General features: G+C 41.9%; 2 protein-coding genes across 5 annotated transcripts in view; one reads left to right on the forward strand and one right to left on the reverse strand.

Annotated features, from left to right (window-relative positions):
• Positions 1-361: 361 nt before the first annotated feature.
• ATP5F1C (ATP synthase F1 subunit gamma) lies at positions 362-24,438 on the reverse strand. Of its 3 annotated transcripts, XM_033958458.1 has the most exons (10): positions 24,312-24,437; positions 19,193-19,227; positions 17,780-17,911; positions 15,576-15,780; positions 11,762-11,905; positions 11,591-11,655; positions 9,158-9,313; positions 5,971-6,067; positions 3,708-3,757; positions 362-499 (listed from the first exon to the last, which is right to left on the reverse strand). In XM_033958458.1, the coding sequence occupies exons 1-9, from the start codon at positions 24,392-24,394 to the stop codon at positions 3,751-3,753; spliced, it is 924 nt and encodes a 307-aa protein (XP_033814349.1). In that variant the 5' UTR covers positions 24,395-24,437; the 3' UTR covers positions 362-499; positions 3,708-3,750. The 3 variants fall into 3 exon arrangements, with proteins under 3 accessions (XP_033814349.1, XP_033814350.1, XP_033814351.1); XM_033958459.1 differs by lacking the exon at positions 3,708-3,757; XM_033958460.1 differs by lacking the exons at positions 362-499; positions 3,708-3,757 and having other exon boundaries at positions 5,967-6,067; positions 24,312-24,438.
• The window catches only part of KIN (Kin17 DNA and RNA binding protein), a 35,002-nt gene continuing 33,614 nt past the window's right edge, over positions 24,439-25,826 (forward strand). The window contains exon 1 of one of the 2 annotated variants that reach the window (XM_033958457.1): positions 24,439-24,681. In XM_033958457.1, coding sequence (XP_033814348.1) covers positions 24,568-24,681 — 114 coding nt within the window. In that variant the 5' untranslated portion in view covers positions 24,439-24,567. The remainder of the gene's footprint in view (positions 24,682-25,826) is intronic. The other variant, XM_033958456.1, reaches the window with a different exon arrangement.

Here is a 25,826-nt window from a genome sequence, read left to right on the forward strand (position 1 = left end):
ACATGTGAAAGCTGAATGTGCGATTATTGTATCATTATACATCGCATTTGTTGTATTGCACTGTTGAAGTTTTGAAAATTAATAAAGAATTTAAAATAAAAGCAGCTTTTCCTTACTGTAGTTTTGCATTTGAACATTATCCAACTGTGCTCCCACAGGAAAGTTTTTCAATACTGCCTGGGTTGATCCTTTGAATCAAATTTTGCTTCCTGTTAATAGTAGTGTACAAAAAAGCACAGAATCTAGAAAAGAGAAATAATTTCCTAAAAAGTCTCCTGGGAAAGAAATTTAAGACAACTTATTCAAAAACATCTCATTTAGACATTTTTACAACCTCCCTAAAAAACTCATTAAACATCCATTAAAAATTCATCAACGTAAAATGTTTATTGTACGATAATTTACAAATATGTTTGTTCCCCCACATTCTTCATGAGTGGACCAGGACTGGTAATACGAAAACCCAAACAGCTCGAATAGTTTCATTCCTCTTCTTTATCTGTAATATATTTAAGAAGTTCAGTATTGCAAATGCACAAAATCCAGATATTAGCCAACAGATTGCAATGGTAATCCGTGAAACCAGTTTACAAAAAACATAAGCAGTACTAATTAGAGAATCATGAACAAATAAGTTCGGACAAAATATGTGATTTTCACTCTGGCTAAATTTTGGTGTTTAAAATATGTAGAAGTACAACTCTGGGCAATGCTTATTCACAGAAAAGGCACTGGGTATGCCCTGTCAGAGGTGGAGGTGATGGAAAAAAAGGAAGAAAGAGGACACAGAGGATGGAAACAAAACTTTTGAGGATCTCACCTCAAATCTAGTCAAATGAGCTGAAAGGATAACCTGCATGGAACTGCAGCTAGAATCCTGACTACCTGAATAAGTACTGTAGATGGGCCATTCCAGTCTTTATCTGCCATCATCTACAACTTTGGATATCTGGCTCAGTGTCTCTCATTTTTTAGTCATTTCATGGTTCTACCTCTCTGGTATTCCTTCCTGGTCTCTTTCCATCACAATGGATATTTTAATACGTTTTCTTCCTTCAGCCTTCTCGCTCTTGGCCTTCCAGTTTTCTCTACTTTGCATCCATCCTTTCTCCCACTCCTTCCCCTCAGCCTTCTCTCTCTTTCCTAGAAAGGGTGGTAGATGTGTGGAATAGTCTCCCAGAGGAGGTGGTGGAGACAAAGACTGTGTCTGAATTCAAGAAAGCTTAAGAGAGGCATGCGGAATCCTCTTAGGAGGAGGAGGAGGGAGGAGGGGATAATGAATGCTGCAGATGGGCAGACTGAATGTGCCATTTGGCAATTATCAGAGCCTAGAACCAACATGATTTGTCCAGATGGACAAAAATAATTTTATTTTTTATTTTGTAATTAGACTATGTCAGATTTGAAATGTGTATCCTGACAGAGCTGATGTTAGATGTGGCTGTGGCCCAGGGTAGAAATTTGGACCTATCCGCAATATAGAATGCCCTCACTTATCAGGGTTGAATCAACAGTCTGTAAAATTCTAATCCAGTCTATAAATAGAATTCTTCTTTATAATCCAGAATCCATAAAGACAGTCAACAACTGATGAGTCATCATTCATTTATCCTTTATTGTTGTATAAATTGCTTGCCCCAACAATTGTATGCCCGACGGGACCCGTTTCGCCTAAATAGGCTTTCTCAAGGGTTTAAACAGGGAGCACTTATTTTTGGCGTCCTCTCGTCCCTGTTGGAACCCTTGAGAAAGCCTGTTTAGGCGAAACGGGTCCCGTCGGGCATACAATTGTTGGGGCAAGCAATTTATACAACAATAAAGGATAAATGAATGATGACTCATCAGTTGTTGACTGTCTTTATGGATTCTGGATTATAAAGAAGAATTCTATTTATAGACTGGATAAGAATTTTACAGACTGTTGATTCAACCCTGATAAGTGAGGGCATTCTATATTGCGGATTTTTCCAATTAGCCTCACTTTCTGTCTTCTACATTTTGCTGTTTTAGAAATTTGGACCTCCCAGTTGTTTCTTATTTTCAGAAGGTGTGGCCATGGGGTTGTATTAGCAGAAAATGGAGAGTGAAGGGCTCAATCTAAAATTGAAGACGTCCAAAAACCATCATAAGCCAGCAGTTGGACGTCCTAATCGCAGGAACATCCAAGTGCCAATTTTCAAAGCTGACTTTCAAGACATTTTGCCTGCTGTGCATCCAGAGGTCTAGGGGGCATTTTGGGAGACATATTATGAGTGGGCTTTGGGCATGGTAGACTTGGACATCTTGCAGTGATAATCGGACATTTCCCAGGATGTCCTACACAGAACTTAGACATTTGGGGCTAGACCTGTTTTAGAAGCATCTAAGTGCCACAAAGGTACCTCGACTTACTAGATAATCACTGGAGGGATTAAGTAATGACCCCCCCATACATACTCCCCCGTTCTCCCCCCCCCCCAAAGATTTGAATGAAACAGTTCATACCAGTCTCTAGAAAAGCAGCACTTGATATGGACAGCCTAGTAGAATATCACAAAGGTGTTTTAAGTAGCCTGGCAAGTGGGCTAGTGAACCATAGAGGGGATGACCCAAGCCCATGAGCCATTCTACCTACTACATTTATGGTGGAACGTGTGATCCCACCAAAACCCTACTCTACTGCCATATAGGTGTCATATGTAGCCATAAGGACTATTGGGTGGTAGACAGGTGGGTATAGTAGGGTTGATTTTTTTTTTTTTTTTTTTGGGGGGGGGTTACCATAACTTATAAGGAAGTTATGGTGAGATGTATATCTAGCACCCTTTATGTGATGTTCATAGCAGTCCCCTCTAAGGTGTCCCACTGCTCATCTGGGACGTCTATGTGGCCAGTCCATTAAAAACTGACCCTTCCCACGTCCAAATGGTCTGAGTTTAGACATTTTAGACTTCAATGTTTCTGTGGTCAAAAATGGGGCATAAAGTTAGGCAAGAGCAATAAAGGACTGCAGCAATGATGTACAAAACACAGGAACTTTATTGGAATAAATCAATCGGAGTGAGCCAAAAAAATGGTTCTCCTTGGTGAGAAAACAGGACAAAGTTAGGCATCCTAAGGTTGGACCTCCTGTCAACCAAGATGTCCAAGTAGGTGATTTTCAAAACTAAAATTTCTGGACATCTAGTGCAAGGGTACCCAAATGGTCGATTGCAAAAGCAACTCAAGTCGATCATGTTGCCTTTGCGATCTTGTTCTTCCTGCCTCCCTGAGCCAGGCCAGGCGCGTACAAGCACCGGATCCACAAGCCTTCACCTCAGACGTCAATTCTGTGGTTCGAAAATGGCCCTCCTCGGGTATATAAGGGGGAGGAGGAGAGTAGAGATATGGTGCGAGCGGTCATGTAATTGTGTGTGGTGTTTGGAGAAATGAAAGGGGGGAAGTGCATCAATTTTCAATTAGTCATATAAAAGAATCTATTTAAAATTTCATGACATGAATAACATTAATATACATATATTATGCTTTGAAGCCAAACAGTTAAGTCCAACTCCAAAAACTTTACAATTGATAAACCCTTAGAATCAGAAACTCTAATTGTTCTCTAAATGCTACTTAAATACATGAAGAAAATCATAACAGACAATATAGCTAAATATGAATGGTATTCAAGCTCAAAAACATACTGACTTTCGAAGAATATACTGCGCAGATGTTGGTTGTATTACCTTTTAAGTCTGGATCAAAACACTCCATTAGCTCATCCCCTAGTTAATGTCTTAGGAATAAAACAGAATAAGCATGAGAAGCAGCACTCCATGCAAGTTAATGATAGTCCTGTGAGTCTCACAGAACAAAGCTGTGAAATTAAAATGTTAATATATGGTAGTGATACACACGTGCAAACATATTAGGCTGCCAGAGCATGGAAAAATTAAGATGACGGTAAAGAGATTTGCAAAATGAAATAAAAAGCTGGCTAATGTATTTAAAAAGAATGTGTATTCCTTCCTAGCTTCTTCAGCCCTCTTTAAACCTACATTTATATAAACTCACACATCCATCCCATTATTCGCTATTTCTCAGTCAACACTAACCCCCTCTTTTACAAAGGTGCGCTATGCTTTTTATTGCACGCTATTTATTAGTGCGCGCTAAACGCGAACACATGCATGCTATCCTATCCTATGGATGCATTAGCATTTAGCACACACTAAAACGCTTAGCGCACCTTTGTAAAAAAGGACCTAAAACTGAATGTGTGCACGAATGATGTATCCGAGACAGCTTCCAGGCAAAGTGTACACTGAAAACAAACAATTCTCATAAAACAGTCTCTGAATGATGTGTAGCGTGAAATTAATTATTAGGCAATGCAATTATTCTGTCAAATAGCAGCAAGGATCATTATAAGCTATTAGCAAATTTAAAATAAATTTAAGAAAGCACACACAATATTAAGCTATGGATTGAAAAAGAATTGGCAGGTTTGTAGAGGACCAGTCCATAAACCAGACAGACTTGGGTATTGTCATCCTTTTGCTTCTCAGAGTGAGCAACACTGAATGATGTCCCTATCAGGATCCGAAGGGGACTTCAAAAGTGACCTAGAAAAGGCACTGCCAGACACAGGGTGTTGGGCTTGATTAACATTAATTCTACTTGAAAGGCGAAATAATGAAAAACTAGTAATGAATACATACTGTTTCTGGGTAGCATTCAGAGTCAGACTGAATCAAATACAAATATTCGGTAGAACCTTAAATGAATAACCTAGCTCATTCTTGGCCAGAAGTAGGATGGGAGCCATGGTTTGTGGGGCATGACCCAGTTGAGTTTTCAAGATTTCCACAGTGACTATGCATGATCTTTGCGTGCATACAATGGAAGCAGTACATGCAAATCAATCTCATGCACATTTGCTGTGGAAATCTTGAAAGACACTTTGGGTCATGACCCTTAAGGACTGCGGATGGGCACCTCTGTGTTAGATCTAATCTAATCTGGGATTTATGAGTCACACTATGCCTAAAGAGGGTCAAAGTGACTTACAGAACAATTTGGCAATCCACTTGCTCTTTTAGATAACATATTTGTTTGTTTTGTCTGAAATGATCAAATTACAAATGTATACAAAAGATATTTGACCGCAACTATAGAGCTGAAGCTTTGCAAAGTGCTACTGCTCACAAGTTTCAAACTTGTGCTAATTCAAGCCCTTATGTCATGTCACTATGAATCCAATATACAGGATGGGCCAAAAGTAGGTATTGTAATACAGTATTTATTCATTACTTCTTTTTATTTTACAGGTGTCACAAATAACATTCATGTGAAGTTTTTATATCATACCTATCCAACACCTGTAGAAAAAAAAGTACACTTCCCCCTCCGTATTCACGATTTTCGTATCTACAGATTCGATTATTCGCGGTTTTAAAACAAAAAATGCTTTTTCATTTTTCGGGCTATTTTAAGCCCTGTAAGCCCCCCTTAAGCCTTACCTGGTGGTCTAGATGAGAGCTCAAGCCAGCCATTTCCTGTGAGTGATCTGCATGAGGCAGGAGCATGGGAAGATCGCTCCTGCCCTGAAAACCCGCTAGGTCACCAGATAAGGCTTAAGGGGGGGGCTTAAAATAGCTGGGAGGAAGCGGGGGTTAGGGGCAGAACCGGACCGAATATTATTCACGATTTTTTAATATTCGTGGGCTGGCTCTGCCCCTAACCACTGCGAATACAGAGGGGGAAGTGTAATAATGAATATTGTGTGCCCACTTTTGGCCCATCCTGTGGGGACACATTTTTCCAGAGTAACTGCAGTCAGAAAGCATGTGGCCACCCAGTAGGATATTCACCGACTGGCTCAAGTAAAATTTTCTGATCCTTTGATCCTCCAGCTGAAATATTTGGGGCTGTGAGGATTATTTTATCTCCCTCACGGTCCTGCTTTGACAGATAAGAGGAAGAGGCTTCAGGAGCAGCCGTACTCACAGTGCAGCAGCGCCAGAAATGATCTCAATCAGCTCCTTGGTGATGACAGCTTGACGGGTGCGGTTGAACGTCAGCGTCAGCTTGTCAATCATCTCGGCTACAAAAAAAGAAAAAGGAATGCATGTTACATTAATACCTACTGAGACTTAAAATATTGTTTTGTAATGTTCAGATCGGGGCTCAATTTCTAGGGGGAACGGCCTGTAACACAGTTCCACCGGTTCTTTGCAGACTCCTCCCTTCCCTTCCAGGTAACTTGCAGGGAAGGAGCGAGCATGCAGCAGAGAACAGAAAAGTCACTCTCTTCCTGTGTTCCTGCCCCTGGCCGGCCGGCCGGCCTGCTCCTATCCCCAGCTTCACTTTCTTTTTTCCTACAAATTAAGCCCAAACTTATTCTTTTTCTGCAACAGACTACAAAGAGAACCCCCCAAGTATTTTTTTTTAAATACAGTTTAACTCTGGAATAAATTCATATTTCAAAAGCTTGTCCATCTGGTACCTTGTAATTGCTATCTCCTGTAGGCCTAGTGCTCTGCTTATTTCCTAACAGTGGAACATTTGCAGCAACATGTAGGCACAAAAAAACAAGGAAGGGAAACCCTAATAACTGGAATGGGCAGGTACAAACTTGCATCTTTAACACATCAGATATATCCCGAGTCTTAATGCATTTTCTTATTTTTTTTTTGTATATAATCACAGTATGTATAACTTTAATTGCTTAGTTTGTCATCTTCTTTTAGCATCATGGGTGATGTCTGAAAGAGAGGCCTGTGATATTTCACAAGCTCATGTGCTGCAAAATTTGGGGTCATCACCCACCCCCACCCCCCCCAATTCCTCCAAAATCAAATCCATATCCATTTCTCAGATCCTCAGGATATTGCTGTAATCTTTCCCTTCTCCAGAATAGTTCAATCAGGCTATATTATTTTTGAAAAATGCTTGCTTCTTATGCCACATCTCTTCCTATTCATTTCTCCAACAATCAGCCGAGGAGGAATTTAAGGTCTGAAGGTACTACGAGATTAACTTCCATGATGTAGAAATCTAGAGTGGCAATATTGTCCGTAGCAGGGGTAAAATTTTTGAACTCCCTCCCTGGTATCCTGAGGACCTGTTCTGACCATTTACAGTTTAGAAAGATGTTGAAAACAACTGTTTGTGGAGGCTTTTTTTTTTTTTTTTTTTACTATTTGGTAGACATATTTAATAAGAATTCTAAGATGGCTATTGCACTTTATTTAGTGGGGATGGCTAATGTGTAAATTCATTGAGGATGAAATTACCATGTAATTGCAATGTAACTTGAATGCATTTTGAAAATATACTGTTCATGAATTATCGTGAATGTTTTTTCAATTGTTAACTGCTTAGTTTTAGGCGGTCTAGAAATTTTAGAAATAAATAAAATTAACAAATATTTCTATCTTCTCTTTTCCTTCATAAGAACATAAGAATTGCCGCTGCTGGGTCAGACTAGTGGTCCATCGTGCCCAGAAGTCCGCTCACGCGGCGGCCCTTAGGTCAAAGACCAACGCCCTAACTGAGACTAGCCCTACCTGCGTATGTTCCGGTTCTGCAGGAACTTGTCTAACTTTGTCTTGAATCCCTGGAGGGTGTTTTCCCCTATGACAAACTCCAGAAGAGCGTTCCAGTTCTCTATCACTCTCTGGATGAAGAAGAACTTCCTACTGTTCGTACGGAATCTATCCCCTTTCAATTTTAGAGAGTGCCCTCTCATTCTCCCTACCTTGGAGAGGGTGAACAACCCTCTTTTTTTTCTCCCCATCCCCTAATAGCCACAACCTTTCCCTGCCTACCATTACCCATTTCTGCTCCCACTCGCAAAGCCATGTAAGTGAAACTCAGTTAGTAAATCACTAGGGATGGTCAAAAATAGATGGCTAGGTTGTTGCAAAAGGGAACTCAATAGGCAGGAACAGGAGGTTGGCCAATGAGCAAAAGAGTCTGTGAATAATGTGGCGATTCTGCCTTTAATTTCAGAACTCCACAACACAGAGAACCTGCTCCACGATAGAAATAATGTTTCAGCCATGGTAAGAATATATTTGTAAAAAATGCACTAGCTACCGGTGAAATCTAGAGTATTGTTTAAATTTTCATGTATTTGTTACAAAGTAGCATTTGGTCTGTCACCAGGTTATCTCCTCTCACATTTTTCTTGGAGTCATTTTAATAAAAATACATAGAGTGCGCAGCTATTTACTTATCCTTCTATAAAATTTTGCCGCTACAAGAGGTTCCTTGAGAAAACTTTCTCCTTTCAGGCCACTAAAATGAATACATGGCTCGGAAAAATGATGTTAGAAGCCTCGTCTTATTTAGATTTTAGGAAATTACTAAAGACTCAATTATTTAATAGGATGACATCGTAATGGTTTTACATTTTCCCCTATTTTCAACCATGCTCGCATTTTATTCTTTATGCTTCTTATTTACATGGTTTTACATTGTTATCTTAATTTTATTGAAATATTTGTACTTTTTATTCTGATTAATTTTATTGAAATGTATGCACTGCCTTTTATTGTATTGTATTGAGATTTTTATTGAAAATGTATATATGTGCATATTACTAATAATTGGAAAAATTATACTAATCTTAATTATACATTTTGGTGGAATTCCTTATGTCATATTTATAAGATGGAAAAAGTAATTGCTTTATAAAAAGGTAGTTATAATAATTTTATAAAGATCTGGGGCCATTGGTTAAATATTGTAATGAATAGGCATCGTTTTCCTCTGATGGTATTTCTTTCATATAGGGGGGGAAGGGGGAAAATTTTGTTTTAATAAATGAGTTTATAATAAATATATGGAATGTTTAATGGTAACAAAATGGTGGATAGGGGGAGGGAAATTAATTTATTTATATATTTATGATATTATTGAAAGAATGTCAAGTGTTATATGAATGTCTTTTCATGTTGTTCTTTTGTACACTTGTTGTAAGTTTTAAAATGAATAAAGAATATTAAAAAAAAAAAGAAAATGTATATATGTACTGTTTTTCTCATGCTGTGAGTTGCTTAGAACCTCCCCAGTATGGCGGCATATAAATAATAATAATAACAACCAGTTATGCACATACAGTATTTTAAAGAAAATACAAGCAGAAATATGGCAACGTTTCTAGAGGAAGCTTTTCGACTGCACTCACAAGCATTCTTGCTAGCATTGTCCATAGCAGTCATCCTGGCGCTCTGCTCACTCGTGGTGGACTCCTTCAAGGTAAAGTAGATGATATTTGCTAGAGCAAACTCCTGGTAGTTTCTCAGCACATCAGCATCAATATCGTCATAGATGCTCATGTTTTCTGCAGAAAGAGAGAACCCCAATAGACAAAGATAAAAGGGTACAGTCTGAGGAACCAGTTTAACTTGTGGTGTTTTACCAACTGAGATGGACTAGAAGACAGACCCAACATATCACAGAAATTATTTACCAGAAAAACCTGAATCGATTAGTCCAACTAGCTCGGCACATAAGAAAAGCAATGCCTTGGGGCTGGGGTTTTTTTTTTTTTTTAAATAAGAACATAAGAACATAAGCAGTGCCTCCGCTGGGTCAGACCCGAGGTCCATCGTGCCCAGCAGTCCGCTCACACGGCGGCCCAGAACCTGTGTAATAATCCTCTATCTATACCCCTCTATCCTCTTTTCTAGCAGAAAATTGTCCAATCCCTTCTTGAACCCCAATACCGTACTCTGTCCTATCACGCCCTCCGGAAGCTCATTCCAGGTGTCCACCACACGTTGGGTGAAGAACTTCCTAGCATTTGTTTTGAAACTGTCCCCTTTCAACTTTTCCGAATGCCCTCTCGGAATAAATTTAAATAAAACTTTAAATGAAAAGGAGCAGACCCCACAGGCATTCAAAACTGTAGTCTTTGCCCCTTGGGAAGGTATATAGTTGAGGCTCCTCTAGAGAAAAAAGGATGGGGGGAGGGACTCGACCACCAGAGTGTTTCACCCCCGAGGTGGAAATGGCCCCCCGTGGAACCCCAGCTCAGTCCGACAGAAAAAAATAGGGGCAGATAAAAAAGCCACTGCCTAGCCTTTTCAATAGACCCTGCTCAAGGTCTAAATATAAGACTGCACAGGCTTACCACCGTCACCTGCTGCAGACTGAGAACAGACAGACTGATTCAATGAAGGACTGCACAGCCCACTTATACTGTAAGAATTCAGTGTGTTCTGTCTCCACCTGCTGGCAGAGGGGTGCAAACCCATCTGTCTGTGCTGGGTCTGGAGAGATGATAAAGAAGCTGTCGGTTTTACCTATTGAGCTGGACTAGAAGGCAGACCCAATTCAAGCCTTGCATAGGGACCATATATCAAAACTATTTACCAGAAAAACTTGAATTGACTAGTCCAACTTTTCCAGTGAATCAATACCTGGCATACACCCTGCATAGGTTTTGGCTTGGCCCTATAATATTTGCAAGTGATACAAAGTAGCATCTTATAAATGAGAGGCAATATTACTTGACATGCAGCAAGGACTCACTTTTATCTCAATTCTATGTTTCTATTTGAAAAGAAGCTCTAGATGAGAGGGTAGTATGAAGTTAAGAGGTGACAGGCTCAGGACTAACCTAAGGAAATATTTTTTTTCAGTCTCCCGGAAGAGGTGGTGCAGACAAAGACTGTCTGAATTCAAGAAAGCCCGGGACAGGCATGTGGGATTTCTTAGGGAGAGGAGATAGTGGATGCAGTGGACAGGCAGACCGTATGGTGCCATTTGACCTTTATTTGCCGCCATGTTTCTATCTGGCCGTTGCAAGCTCTAAAAGTGCTGTGCAACCGTCATATGGAGTTACACACCGTCTTGGGGATAGCCCTCCTAACTCTAGAAAGAATCAACTTCGTAGCCTATAGAAGTGCTGGTAGTTCTCATACCCAAGTTTCTGAACTGTGATGAAGTTCAGTCAAGCATTTTCCCTAAGATATGGCAGTATATCAAATACTAATAAACAAACCAAGCCCAGTCTTAAAAATCACACAATAAAAAAGTTCCTGCTACAGTACCAAGAAGTGCTTTAAGGACAGTGAGCATCAGTTCTTGGGAGACATTACATTACATTATCATTTGTACACTGAATTACCTTCCAGTTCTATGCGGTTTACAAGTCGAAGAGGCTGGGACATTCTCAGGAATTACAATTCAAAATTGTTCAATATAGATTATCTCTTATAAGAATTTATCAAATAGATACGTTTTCAAGAGCTTTCTGAAATGTTTATAGTACACTGCACTAGCTATTAACTGGTTTAATTCTTTTTCTCTAATTGCTGAGCCTGTTGAGTCCCATGGCTTGTTTTGCATGGAAAACATCTCACTTTGATAGATGCTCATATATTAGGGGGAATGGGACTTGTATATCACGTTTTTGTGGTTATACATTTAAAGCGGTAGGCAATGGAGGAGTACGGTAAGTGACTTGCCCTGGGTCATAGGGAGCAGTGCTGGGATTTGATCCCACAACCTCTGGGTGCAGAGGCAGCAGCTCACCTCTACTAGCTCACTAGATTCTCAGGGTAGTAAGCTTAATCTTTTCATTTTAGAGCTGATTACAAAAAAAAATACAGACCAGAATTTGAAACCGTTTCAAAGGAGAACAAAGGTTTTTCTTCAGTCCTGTAGGAGATGACAGACCTACAAGGGAAAACCCAGACAGTGGTTCAGGGATACATCGAGTCCAGTACGGATACATGAAGACTTCAAGTGGCAGCATTACTCATACATTTAAAAACCACTGTACCTGAAACGATTGAAGATTACAGATCCTTGATCAAACTCATAACCAGAGTTCAGGAGCTCACTGGCAATTATTGAAGCATCTCCAAAGGTAGGTGGCTTCCTTCCAATGTCCTTAAATGTCAGCAACAAATGATTTCCATGGGTCCTATGTAAAGGAAATGCAAATTTGAATGCACTCAACAGATTATACCAAGTTTCGCATCAGTACCATTTCACCGGGTACTTCTAGCTTTCAAACAGCTGTGCTGGAGCTCCTCCACTATTTTAGCTTTCATATGTAATTCTAACTTCTGCTGCTCACCTTTAAATACATTCTCTCTGCAGTTTCTTACTGCTTTTCTCTTCCCTCGCCTGGTTCGACTCTTAGTCCTACTCTATTCTCCGTTTCCATGACTGTTTGTCCTATCTTATAGTAAAGTTCTTTTCCTATGTTTCTCTATTTTGTACCCATTAAAGGCAGAAAATACAAAATAAACCATAAACCGTTCATCTAACAAATTGCTCTTTTTATCCCCGTTTCAGCTATTGCTAACTCCCATCTTTATTCTTTTGACCTTGTTTGCCTGAACAGACACCCTGAGTCGGTGCATTGTCATGCTTCCTCTCTAGGCATTTTTAAATCCAGACTATGCCTCCCCCTCTTTGGAGGTTGCTTTTATGCATCCCAACTGCTTCTCTATACATTTCCCTGCAATCTCTTGTCTTGACTAGATGTAAGCTCTCTGGAGGAGGGACCGTCTCAAATGTATCTATACAAAGCTAAATGTGCCTGGCAGAAACTAGTATTAGTAATAGTGTTCACAGCCTCTTGTTCATAAGGGTCAGTGTTTTCTGATATTTTACCCAGGAATTCCCCAAACCTAAACTGCTTTAAAGACACACTTGAAAAGACATTAAATTACTATGATTAAAAAAATGATAGAGATGGTGAAAATGGTCTGGCTTGAGGAAGGATAATTCAGAACTGGTGGAAAGGCAAGTAAGGGTATTAGGCTGGGCCAGATTATCAACAATTCACACATTCTCAGTGTAAGGATTATGTTTCTTTTCTTACATATCTAAATGTTTTACCAGTTGATTTGGTTTTCTTTTCATTTCTGCATCTTTTTACTTTCAAGCCTACTTCGGGAGTATTCTGTCTGAATACAAACATTCATTTAATGACCTAGTGAAGCAGGGGCTTATAACTCCCCACTAGCAAAGGATCCTCTGGCAGAGGGCTTGCCTGGTCTAGAGGGTAACTGAAACCAGGCTTTGGCTGAAACTGGGGCAAGCACCCTCTTTCCCAACCAAAAGCAGGCTGCATGTTCCACCCATCCACACATACACTGACAAAAAGCCTCTGCCCTCCTACAACCCATGGGTTCTCCTTGGGCCTACCTTAGAATCCACTAGACCACCAGGCCTTCTAAGGTAGGCTGTGGGAGGGTGGGACAACGGAGAATAGCATATTTGCTCTTTTTGTTGTGTGGGGGAGGGAGGCAGGAGTTTCAGTTTCAGCTGAAAATACTAACACCACATGGCCAAAACCAAAATTCGGTTGGCTTTTTGAATAAGTCCAACAAAATGTGTTTTTCCTCCACTGATCCTCTTTCAAATATCAACTGGGGAAATCTAAAGAATACGGCAGGGACCTCTCCTAGTCCATGTTCTATCTTGCAGGCCGATGTCCAGAACTCCTGCACTGTTCTCTACAGTGCATGAGAACACGGCAGGAACAGCGCTGAAAAATAACTTTTCATGCTCAACACTAATAGCACACAAAACCTGTGTGTGCTATTAGAGATGAGCAATGCAAAGTTATTTTTCGGTAAGAAGAATGTGCCTGGCTCATATGCATAACAGCTGGGCAGTAAGCAAAGCTCTTGTACACATGCCCAGTCAAACCGGGGAGCAGCAGCAAGCTAGGAATAGGACAGTCCCTTAATGCACTTGTTGGCTGAGCAGCGGTGGAACTGCTGAGCGTGGCCCAGGAGGAGGAGGAGGGAGGGCAGTGCTCAGCAACCTGAGCCCTGGCTGTTTCTAGCTCTGCAGCGCTAAACCGAGAGGAAGTCTTGCATCTCTTCTCAACAGAAATAGATGAGCAACACATGCGGGAAGATCATTTGAGCAAGGTAGGACTAGGGGCAATGGGCAAAAGGTGATGTTGACATATGGAGTGCTGTTCCCAATAGCTGAACAGGTAGAATATTAGGTTGGGATCCCTTCAGCTAGCTTGTGTCCACACTCGGATGCTTCTGTTCCCTAGAAACCCTATCTTAAACCCAGCCCTTACCACTGGAAGCCTAATGCCATTTTGGAGCTGGCATTGATTTGTGAACAGTTTCTGAGCATTGGGAGGGAATATAGTAAGCACCTCTTTTGACTACATTTACTTGCCTTGATTTGCGCTGTTCTTCAGCGCCCATGCTGTTGCCTGCGCTGGTGCCCTCCGAACATGTGTGCAGCCTAATGCCAGTGCAAGTTTAGCGCTAATTGCCTCTAGCATCAGCATTAGGTTGCGAACATTGGCCTATTGGGGCTAGATGCCCTAAAATCCAATGGGTGGGCGACCGTGGACCTTGAGGGCCACAACCCAGTTGGGTTTTCAAGATTTCCATAATGAATTATTTATGAAATCTATTCGCATACAATAGAAGCAGTAAATATAAATCAATTTCATGCACATTCATTTTGGAAATCTTGAAAACCTGGCTAGGCTGTTGCATCCTGGATCGAAACATTCAAGATAATGAAGGGAATAGACTTAGTAGATAACGACAGGTTGTTCACACTCTCCAAGGTAGAGAGAACGAGAGGGCACTCTCTAACGTTAAAAGGGGATAGATTCCATACAAACATAAGGAAGTTCTTCACCCAGAAAACTGGAACGCTCTTCCAGAGGCTATTTTAGGGGAAAACACCCTCCAGGGATTCAATACAAAGTTAGACAAGTTCCTGCTGAACCAGAACATATGCAGGTAAGGCTAGTCTCAGTTAGGGCACTAGTCTTTGACCTAAGGGGCGCCGCGGGAGCGGACTGCTGGGTACCATGGACCACTGAGCTGACCCAGCAGCAGCAGTTCTTATGATTTTGGTGTGAGGATCTGAGGTCCCTCAAAGGGCAATATAGGTTCAGAAGTATGGCACAAATTTTAAACACAAGTAGAAGAATCTTATAGGTAATGTGGTGTGTGACAGGGAGCTGCCATCAAAGCAAAAGGCTGCCAACTTCAACAATCTTTTATCAATCATACTAGAATGCAAGAGCCTAGCCTTGATCTAGAGCAGTGGTTTTCACCAGTCCTTAGGGACCACCTGGCCAGTTGGGTTTTCAGGATATCCTCTATGAATATGCATGAAATGTCTTAGTATGCACTTCCTCCGTTGCATGCAATCAAATGCATATTCACTGTGGGTATTCTGAAAATCCAACTGGCCAGGTGGACCCTGTGGGCTGGAGTGAAGACCACTGGTTTAAAGGATTAAAAGTAGTGAGGAAAGAAGCAGTGTCTCCCAAGCTCTCACAACTGCCCTTGGCAAAATTTATTTGCCGCCCCAGGGTCCAGTTTCCCAGGGGAAAGGGGAGATCACCCATTCACTGAACACAGTAGCACTAAAGAAAGTGTTCATGAGCTGCTCCTCACAGACAGGAAATTACTAGCAAATTACTCTGTTGCATCAGGATATATAGCACTGAGGAGGTCAGAGAAGTCCGTTCTCCATCTCTGTCTGCTGGTAGGCATCTAAACTGGTCTAACAAGAAAGCAACATGGCTTACCCCTGTGTATAAAATAAAAATATAGACTTTCAATGAACAGTCTCTGAAGGATTACCTCTGAAGAATACCTCGTAACTTGTCACCGACTCCAATAACCATAACTTGTTTTCCAGAACCAGAGAGTGCCGAAATCTCATTCTTAATGACTTTAGCAACAGAGGAGTGTATGGCTCCACACAAACCTCTATCAGAAGACACGCCAATAAGAACATACTTTGTCTTGTCTTCGGGAGTCTTTATTTCAGCCTTCTCATAAAGAGCTTTAAATAAAAAGAGTGATAGATAATTTGGAAATATCAACATACAATTATGCACTTTGGACAATGAAGAACTTAACTGTTCAGGTTATTGCATCATATTTAAAATTCTGCTCAGTGACCTAGTGCAGGCATCCTAAGTCATTAATCCAAAGAATGTCCTCATTTGATTGCATATTAAGGAAAGTTAAAGAGCTTCGAAAGCACAATTCATTCTGATATATCTCAATATTTCATAATAAATAATTCACCATCAATTTGTTGTATATTCAACCTTATTCATTTTAATTAAGTGATATGGGATAAGACCTCAGTGGCTACATCTGTACAGAATAAAATCTGTTAAAATACAGAGTTAGGCGAGGGATACAGGAGGGTCTAGGAAGTGGAAGACAGTGTTCTTGAATGTATGGGATCCATATCTGCAATCTTTACATCCAAAGGGACGCAGTGAGATTTTACGATGGGTGTCCTGAATTGGGCGCTCAGCTTGTTGAGATGAGAGAGCAATAGTGTGCGATGGCGGGGTGGGGGGGGGGGGAGGTTGGAGGGGGGATTTGGGAAGGGGGAGGGCTCCTAAGATTCTTACACTAGTTATAGGTTTTTGTATGGGGGGATAAGTGGAAGGAGGGAGGTGGAGTGGCAACTTCGGGGCTCATAAGAGTCCAGGGTCCCGGAGGGCCATTCTGCCAACTCTGGCCTTGCTGGCCATGAGTCGATTTGAGGGGGGGGGTTTGTCCCCGTACTTATCTCTAATGTTTCCTTGCATTGTATATGATGCATCACTGTTTGTATTCTGAACCTTTTGTGTTGCGTTGTTCTGTTTGCACTCTTGATAGCATCAATAAAAATTGTTTGAACCTAAAGTACAGAGTTTCCAACGTAGCTAGCCTCTTCATTGGTCAGATCCCTATCACCTCTCTTTTGTCAAATAGTCTTAATCGGTAGACTTTTTAAAGAGTTATATACTATTTTTTTGTGAAATAAATTAGTTTTTTATTATAAATAAATTTTTTATTTTTTAAATTCTTACATCAAGTGAAATACATGTATTACATTCAATTATTATAAACACTTGAAATTTTTAATAAATGTTCTTACATTGTAAATAAAGAGAAAGGGGAGACATGATTGAGACGTTTAAGTACATCACAGGTCGTGTCGAGGCGGAAAGCGATATATTCTGCCCCAAGGGATCCTCGATCACAAGGGGACACCCGTTCAAACTCAGAGGAGGGAAATTTAATGGTGACACCAGGAAGTATTTCTTTACAGAAAGGGTAGTAGATCACTGGAACAAACTTCCGGTGCAAGTGGTCGAGGCCACCAGTGTACTCGGCTTTAAAAATAAATGGGACATCCACGTGGGATCCCTACGGGGGTCGAGCTAAGGAGCTGGGTCATTAGTACTCGGACTCGATGGGGTGGGACAGAAGAGTGGGCAGACTTGGTGGGCTGTAGCCCTTTTCTGCCGTCATCTTTCTATGTTTCTATAAAAATAATTCTTTATCAGAATTATATAGCAGAATATTATTGCAAAAGTTTTCCCTCCCTTCCCCCCCTATATGCTCTGTACATGTGTTATGATATCTGATCTGTAGAAAAATTAGTCAATGGTCCCCATATTTTATTGAATTTTTGAATATATCCTTGTTGTAATGCCATTAGTTTTTAACTTAGCTTTCTCATATCATTAGGGCGTTTAAACGGGACTCCAACATGGATCCACGTTTCGCTAGGGCTGTTTCAACGAGATACCCCTTCTTTGCAGGCCGTCTTCCGTATCACCCAATAGGAGGATAACACGCCCAACAGACCATCCAATTCATGTCACAGGTTGCCAAACTTATGCACGACAACTTCCAGCTTCTGCTCATCGTTATGGAGCAAATGATGAAAGGTTTCATACCCTGTGCCGACAGATGAAGCTATGCAGCCCCTACTATCCGTGTTTGGAAGTGCTCAATCATCCCAAAAACATGCAGTGAAATAGGGCTCTTACCCAAAGCTCCGGTTCCATAGATTCTAGCCGGTTTCAGATCCCTCTCAGCCCTGGTGTATTTGGCTGCAGCAACCATTTTCATGGACTTGGTGATCTTTTGAATGTTTTTGATGGACTTTAAGCGTCTGGTAACTGTTAAGGAATACAAGAGTTCAAAACACCCAGCCAATTCCTCCGCTTCATTAAAGGAGAATGACATAAACATTGGGGGTTAAGCTGAGATTCACATTCAGAAGTGTATTAACAGATACCATTACAAAAGTCTTACAAAGTCTTTTTTCCTCCCAGTGAAAGTCTTATGCTTTTAGGCTGCACTCCAGATAGAAAGCAGTTCCCATGAGGAAACATAAGAACATAAAAAGTGCCATCTCCGGAACAGACCCTAGGTCCATCAAGTCCGGCGATCCGCACACGCGGAGGCCCCGCCAGGTGTACCCTGGCATAGTATTAGTCCCCATATCACTCTAAGCTTCTCATAAAAGATGCGCATCTAGCTTACCCTTACCTATGTCACCTTAAGCCACTCATAAGGAGGTGTACATCTAATTTACCCTTAAACCCTAGAACGGTGCATTCCGCAATAATCTCCTCTGGGAGAGCATTCCAGGTGTCCACCACTCGTTGCGTGAAGCAGAACTTCCTGATATTTATCCTGAACCTGTCCCCTCTTGTCCTTGTCACATTGGACATTGTAAATAGTTTTTTATCCTGCTCTATTTGGTCGATTCCTTTCAGTATTTTGAAAGTCTCGATCATATCCCCTCGCAGTCTCCTCTTCTCGAGGGAGAACAATCCCAGTCTCCTAAGTCGTTCCTCATATTCCAAGTTCTCCATGTCCTTCTCAAATAACTGGGTAAACTATGGGGTCCTTTCACTAATGTGCACTAATGGATTTAGTGCACACTAAGGGGGGGGGGATTCATCAAGGCACGCTGATTTAGTACATGCTAAATGCTAAGATGCTCATAGCAATACAATGGGGATCTTAGGGCTCCTTTTACTAAGGTGCGCTAGCGTTTTTAGCACATAGTCAACCCGCACTACGCTTCTAGAACTAACGCCAGCTCAATGCTGGCGTTAAGGCCCTAACGCACTTTAGTAAAAGGAGTCCTTAGAGTTTAGCGTACTAACCCCCTCTCCCCCTTTTATAAAGAGGTCCTAGCGGCTGCCGCTGCGGTAACTGCCCCGAAGACATAGGGATTTAAAGGGCTTTTGCTATGTGGCTTTATGGGGGAGGGGTTAAATCATTAAGCGTGTCTTGATGAATTTCCCTCCCCCCCTAAATGCTAAGAAGTCCATTTTACATCAATGGGCTTCTTATCATTTACCACATCTTAGAAACTGAAATGCAGGACACATATTTAAATAAAAAAATTATTCAAACTCAGTAGCAAATAAATAGAAATTACTCACTGTCTTTTAAGGTTGCCATGTTTCTTACTTGACCCCTGAAAATAAATAAATATTAAGATTAGTTGTATCTACCTGGATGTTGCCAGATCTACACAAGAGTGACCCTAAAGATAAATACACTTCTCCCTCCAGATTCGCAGGGGATATGAACAGAGCCGGACCGCGAATGGCGAAAAACCGCGACTATCCGGCTGCTGTGAGTTCCCGTAGCCTCTCGAGACTACGACGGGAACTCCCTACATCTATTTCCTAATGGCGATCTGCACAGGGCAGGAGCGTAGGAAGATCGCTCCTGCCCCGAAAGCCCGCTAGACCAACAGGTAAGGCCGGGATGCGGGAGGGAAGACTTAAGGATGTTTTTTTTTTTCTTTTTCCCCCTCCCCAAAAAATCGCGAATATGTGAAATCGCGATTACTGAAACCGCGAATGGGGAGGGGGAAGTGTAAATATTAAAATTACTTCTATCTACCTGGATGTTGCCAGATCTACACAAGAGTGACCCAAGCTATTTTTAGCTATGTGCCACGAGACAGCCCCTAAAGATATCTTAGCGATCCCTGTAAATATTTAGATTCTCTAACAGCTGTTAGATATCAATTCTTTGCCCTTGATCAGTTGTGAGCATTTCTGATATGAAAAGCTGGGCGTCTCAACTTCTACCAAGCTCAAAGAAACAGAAAGGTGATGGCAGATAAAGGCCAAATGGCCCATCCAGTCTGCCCATCTGCAACATCCACTATCTCCTCCTCTTCCTATTGGCTAAGTCTGATAACATTTGCATCTCCTCTCCCTATTGGCTAAGGCTCTTTACACCTGCATTGTGAGGTCATAGAACTTTATGGTTATAGAAACATGACGGCAGATAAAGGCCAACTGGCCCATCTAGTCTGCCCATCCACAGTAACCATTATTTCTTTCTCTGTCTAAAGAGATCCCACGTGCCTATCTCAGGCCCTTTTGAATTCAGACACAGTCTCTGTCTCCACCACCTCTTCTGGGGGACTCTTCCATGCATCTACCACCCTTTCTGTAAAAAAGTATTTCCTCAGATTACTCCGGAGCCTATCACCTCTTAACTTCATCTTATGCCCTCTCATTCCAGAGCTTCCTTTCAAATGAATGAGACTCGACTCATGCGCATTTACGCCACGTAGGTATTTGAAAGTCTCTTATCATATCTCCCCTCTCCCTATTGGCTGAGGCTCTTAACATTTGCATCTCCTCTTCCTATTGGCTAAGGCTCTGTGCACCTGCATTGTGAGGTCATAGAACTGCCCTCTTGAGAGATCCCATGTGCCTATCCCAGGCCCTCTTGAATTCAGACACAGTCTCTGTCTCCACCACCTCTTCTGGGGGACTCTTCCATGCATCTACCACCCTTTCTGTAAAAAAGTATTTCCCTAGATTACTCTGGATCCTATCACCTCTTAACTTCATCCTATGCCCTCTCATTGCAGTTTCCTTTCAAATTAAAGGGCTCCTTTTACTAAACAGTGCTAGAAATTTTAGCATAAGCTGGCGAGGTAAATGCTCTGACATTCATAGAATGCTTACGAGTGTCTGAGCATTTACCTTACTGGCCCAAGCTAAAATCCTCTAGCATCATTCAGTAAAATCCAGTGTAGCAGAGGGTTAAGCATTTAGGGATGTCAAAATGCCAGACCTTATTGTTTTGTGGTTATAACTGCTCTGCTTATTTCTTTTCTCAACCCCCCTAATATTTGATTGTGGTCTAATATAAGAAGTGAATAGTATTGTCTTGTAAAATACAGCCTTATAAAATATAGGCAGCATATTGAGAAAATACAATTGATATCTTCATTGTCTCAAGTCTCCTCTATCATGATAACCACTTTGCTTTCCAATAAAACAGGCTGACCTTATTAGAAGTTTGTTGTTGATTAGACATAATAGTTGCCTATAGATCAGGTAGGGATCCTCAGTCCAAGATATTTATCACCTTCAGATTGACATTTAAAAGGACAAATTTGAAATAAATCCTTAGTAAGAACATAAGAATAGCCAAAGGTCCATCAAGCCCAGTAGCCTATTCTCACGGTGGCCAATCCAGGTCACTAGCGCCTGGCCAAAGCGCAAAGTGTAGCAACATGTCCAATGTCTTCCTCAATAACAGACTATGGACTTTTCCTCCAGGAACTTGTCCAAACCTTTCTTAAAACCAGCTACACTATCTGCTCTTACCACAACCTCTTGCAACGCGTTCTAGAGCTTAATTATTCTCTGAGTGAAAAAAACATTTCCTCCTATTGGTATTAAAATTATTTTCCTGTACCTTCATCGAATGTCCCTAGTCTTTGTAATTTTTGGCGGAGTGAGAAATCGATCCACTTGTACCCGTTCTGCTCCATCCAGGATTTTGTAGATTTCAATCCTATCTCCCCTCAGTCGTCTCTTTTCCAAGCTGAAGAGAACTAACCTTTTCAGTCTTTCCTCATACGAGAGGAGTTCCATCCCCTTTATCATTTTGGTCGCTCTTCTTTGAACCTTTTCTAGTGCTTGAGATACGGAGACCAGAATTGAACGTAATACTCCAGGAGAGGTCGTACCATGGAGTAATATAGAGGCATTATAACATTTTTATTCTTGTTAACCATCCCTTTTTTAATAATTCCTAGCATCGTTTGCTTTTCTGGCCGCTGCCACCCATTGGGCAGAAGGTTTCATCGTATTATCTACGACACCCAGATCCTTTTCTTGGGCACTAACCCCCAAGGTGGACCCTAGCATCTAGTAATTGTGATTTAGGTTATTCTTCCCAATGTGCATCACTTTGCATTTGTCCACATTGAATTTCATCTGTCATTTGGACGCCCAGTCTTCCAATTTCCTAAGGTCTTCCTGCAGTTTTTCACAATCTGCACGCATTTTAACAACTTTGAACAGTTTAGTGTCATCTGCAAATTTTATCACCTCACTCGTAGTTCCAATTTCTAAATCATTTATAAATAAGTTAAATAGCACTGGTCCCTGCACAGATCCCTGTGGCACACCACTATTTACCCTCTCCACTGAGAAAAATGGCCATTCAACCCTACCCTATGTTTTGCGTCCGATAACCAGTTCCAATCAACAATTGAACATAGCCTCCTGTCCCATGACTTTAATTTTCTCAAGAGCCTCTAATGAGGAACTTTGTCAAAATCCTTCTGGAAATCTAGATACACTACATCAACCAGCTCACCTTTAGCCACATGTTTATTCACACCTTCAAAGAAGTCAAGCAAATTGACGAGGTAAGACTTCCCTCGGCTGAACTCAGGCTGCCTGTCTCATTAAATCATGTTTGCCTACATGTTACACAATTATATATTTTTAAATACTGTAATTGTTTCCACTATTTTGTCTTGCACAGAGGTCAGGCTTACCGGTCTGTAATTTCTTAAATCTCCCCTGGAACCCTTTTTAAAAATCGGTGTAACATTGGCCACCCTCCAATCTTCAGGCATTACAGACAATTTTAAAGACAGGTTGCAGATCAACAATTTCATGTTTGAGTTCTTTCAGTACCCTGGGATATGTATACCAGGTTTACAAAATTAACCTTGAATTCTCAACTGAGCTACCTCCACCAACTGATTCGACCCCTTCTCTCTTAGCTTCCTTTCCTGAAATTATTGAGGAGGAAACTGCATATTTTCTTCCCTCCTCCAAGCTCTCCACCTGTTCCTTTGATCCCATCCCCACCCGTCTACTTACCACTATCTCTCCTATTATCATCCATTCTATCTGCCATATCCTCAGCCTATCACTCTTCACTGCAACGGTGCCGTTGGTAGCATGAAATGTTGCTCTTTTAGATTCTAGAATCTTGCTATTCTTTGGGATTCTGTATGGAATGTTGATACTCTTTGGGATTCTGGAATCTTGCCGTTCTTTGGGATTCTATATGGAATGTTGCTACTCTTTGGGATTCCAGAATCTTGCTGTTCTTTGGGATTCTATATAGAATGTTGCTATTCTTTGAGATTCCGTATGGAATGTTACTACTCTCTGGGATTCTAGAATCTTGTTGCTATTCTTTGGGATTTTGTATGGAATGTTGCTACTCTCTGGGATTCTAGAATCTTGCTATTCTTTGAGATTCCGTATGGAATGTTGCTACTCTCTGGGATTCTAGAATCTTGTTGCTATTCTTTGGGATTTTGTATGGAATGTTGCTACTCTCTGGGATTCTAGAATCTTGCTATTCTTTGAGATTCCGTATGGAATGTTGCTACTCTCTGGGATTCTAGAATCTTGTTGCTATTCTTTGGGATTTTGTATGGAATGTTGCTACTCTTTGGGATTCCAGAATCTTGTTGCTATTCTTTGGGATTCTGAATGGAATGTTGCTACTCTCTGGGATTCCGGAATCTTGTTGCTATTCTTTGGGATTTTGTATGGAATGTTGCTACTCTTTGGGATTCCAGAATCTTGTTGCTATTCTTTGGGATTCTGAATGGAATGTTGCTACTCTTTGGGATTCCAGAATCTTGTTGCTATTCTTTGGGATTCTGAATGGAATGTTGCTACTCTTTGGGATTCCATATGGAATGTTGCTACACTTTGGGATTCCAGAATCTTGTTGCTATTCTTTGAGATTCTGTATGGGATGTTGCTACTCTCTGGGATTCCGGAATCTTGTTGCTATTCTTTGAGATTCTGTATGGAATGTTGCTACTCTGGAGATTCTAGAATCTTGTTGCTCTCTGGGATTCTGGAATCTTGCTATTCTTTGAGATTCTATATGGAATGTTGCTACTCTATGGGTTTTAGCCAGGTACTAGTGACCTGGATTGGCCACCGTGAGAACGGGCTACTGGGCTTGATGGACCATTGCTCTGACCCAATAAGGCTATTAAAAAACCAAAAGAAACCAAAACTTATCCTGTTTATGTGTTGATTAAATTGTAAGCTCTACTGAGCAGGGACTGTCTCTTGAATGTGAACGATAAGATGGACAAGGGTCATTTGATGGCGAGTGGAGCTGAACGCTATACTCCGCACGTCAAGCAGGCCGGAGCGCCAGCGGCGTCCTCCAACCCCCGCAACCCAAAGAAAAAGCCGCCCCCCCCCCCGGGCTCCGGTTACGTTCGTCGCCCCGCAATCCCGCCCTTACCATTGCGGCTGGAAAACCGCAGCGCTGCACCGGGCCAACATGGTGACTCCCTTCACGAAGGTCAGCCGCCCCGAAGCGCGCATGCGCCCAGCAAGAGCCGCCGACCGACAGATCTCGCGAGGCTGCGCGGGAGGCGTGGCAGCAGCAGCGTCTCTCGAGCGGAAGAAGCGTCGCGCGCGCCGTTGGTCCTGCAGGAGAGGCGGTTGCTCGTCGTGACGTCAGGGCGCTTGTGGGGTGCTTTGGACGGCTCGGCGAGATGGGGAAGGCGGACTTCCTCACCCCGAAAGCCATCGCCAACCGCATCAAGTCCAAGGGCCTGCAGAAGCTGCGCTGGTACTGCCAGATGTGCCAGAAACAGTGCCGCGACGAGGTGAGGGCGGAGCCCCACATCCGGGTCTTCCTTCCATTGGCAAGCAAGGAAAACCCGGAAGTCGGGCATTCTGTGCCATCTCCTTGCACAGCCGGGGTGGGATTGTGTTATTGGATTATTTTAAATAAGTGTGGATTATTGAAAGAGTATATTCATTTGTGTTAGGGATTAATCAATGGGTGGGATAAAATGATTTACTTTGAATCTCTGTAAGTTGAATGTGCTTTTCTTGACTTGTTATATGTTCTTATACCTGTGTATTGCACTGTTAAAATTTAAAAATTATTAATAAAGGTTAAACAAACCCCCAACAATCTGGAAGTCTCAATCCAGCCTCCCTTTTCTGGAGCCATATGTAGGGTGACCAGGTTTTGTTCTAAAAAAAAAAAAAAGGGCGTGTGGCCCTGCCCTGTCCTGCCCTCAGTCCCACCCTGTTCTGCCCATAGCCCGGCCCCACATAAACCCCATTTCTTCAGGGCTGCGCCTTGAGGGCGCATGCACAGATGCGACGCAGTGACATGCGCATGATGGCCTCACACCGCGTCCACGCATGCGCAGATGCCCGGGCTCGATGGTTTTCAAAACCCGAATAAAAGTGCCGGGTGTTGAAAACGCATCCGGACGCCTGCACAGTCCTCTAAAGCAGTGGTTCCCAACCCTGTCCTGGAGGACCACCAGCCAGTCCGGTTTTCAGGCTAGCCCTAATGAATATACATGGGGCAGATTTGCATGCCTGTCGCCTCCATCATATGCAAATCTCTCTCATGCATATTCATTAGGGCTATCCCAAAAACCCAACTGGCTGGTGGTGGTCCTCCAGGACAGGGTTGGGAACCACTACTCTAAAGAGAGGATATGTCCGGGTAAATCCTGATAAATGATAATCCTAACAGTTTCCCTATCAGAATTGCTAATAGTACAGCTCCCCTAAATGCAATCCTCTCTGAAATAAGTTTATTGGGAATAATTTATGCCCAAGTACCACAAAACACAGAGGCTGCTTCAAAAAGAAGCACAGTCTCATTCATTGAATTTAGGTATAAGAACATAAGCAGTGCCTCCGCCGGGTCAGACCATAGGTCCATCCTGCCCAGCAGTCCGCTCCCGTGGCGGCCCAAACAGGTCACTCTTTTTATTGCCATTAT

This window comes from Geotrypetes seraphini, chromosome 9 (genome assembly GCF_902459505.1).
Source record: "Geotrypetes seraphini chromosome 9, aGeoSer1.1, whole genome shotgun sequence".
Classification (NCBI taxonomy): domain Eukaryota; kingdom Metazoa; phylum Chordata; class Amphibia; order Gymnophiona; family Dermophiidae; genus Geotrypetes; species Geotrypetes seraphini.

What these genes read in the sequence shown, in the direction of transcription:
- ATP5F1C (XM_033958458.1), bottom strand. Translation starts at nt 24,394, where the DNA reads ATGCGCGCTTCGGGGCGGCTGACCTTCGTGAAGGGAGTCACCATGTTG. An exon ending in GTAATCTTCAATCGTTTCAG is followed by an intron (nt 11,656 to 11,761) that starts GTACAGTGGTTT and finishes TTTCCCTTGTAG; the next exon opens with GTCTGTCATCTCCTACAGGA. An exon ending in TGAAACGGTTTCAAATTCTG is followed by an intron (nt 9,314 to 11,590) that starts GTCTGTATTTTT and finishes CTCTTTCTGCAG; the next exon opens with AAAACATGAGCATCTATGAC.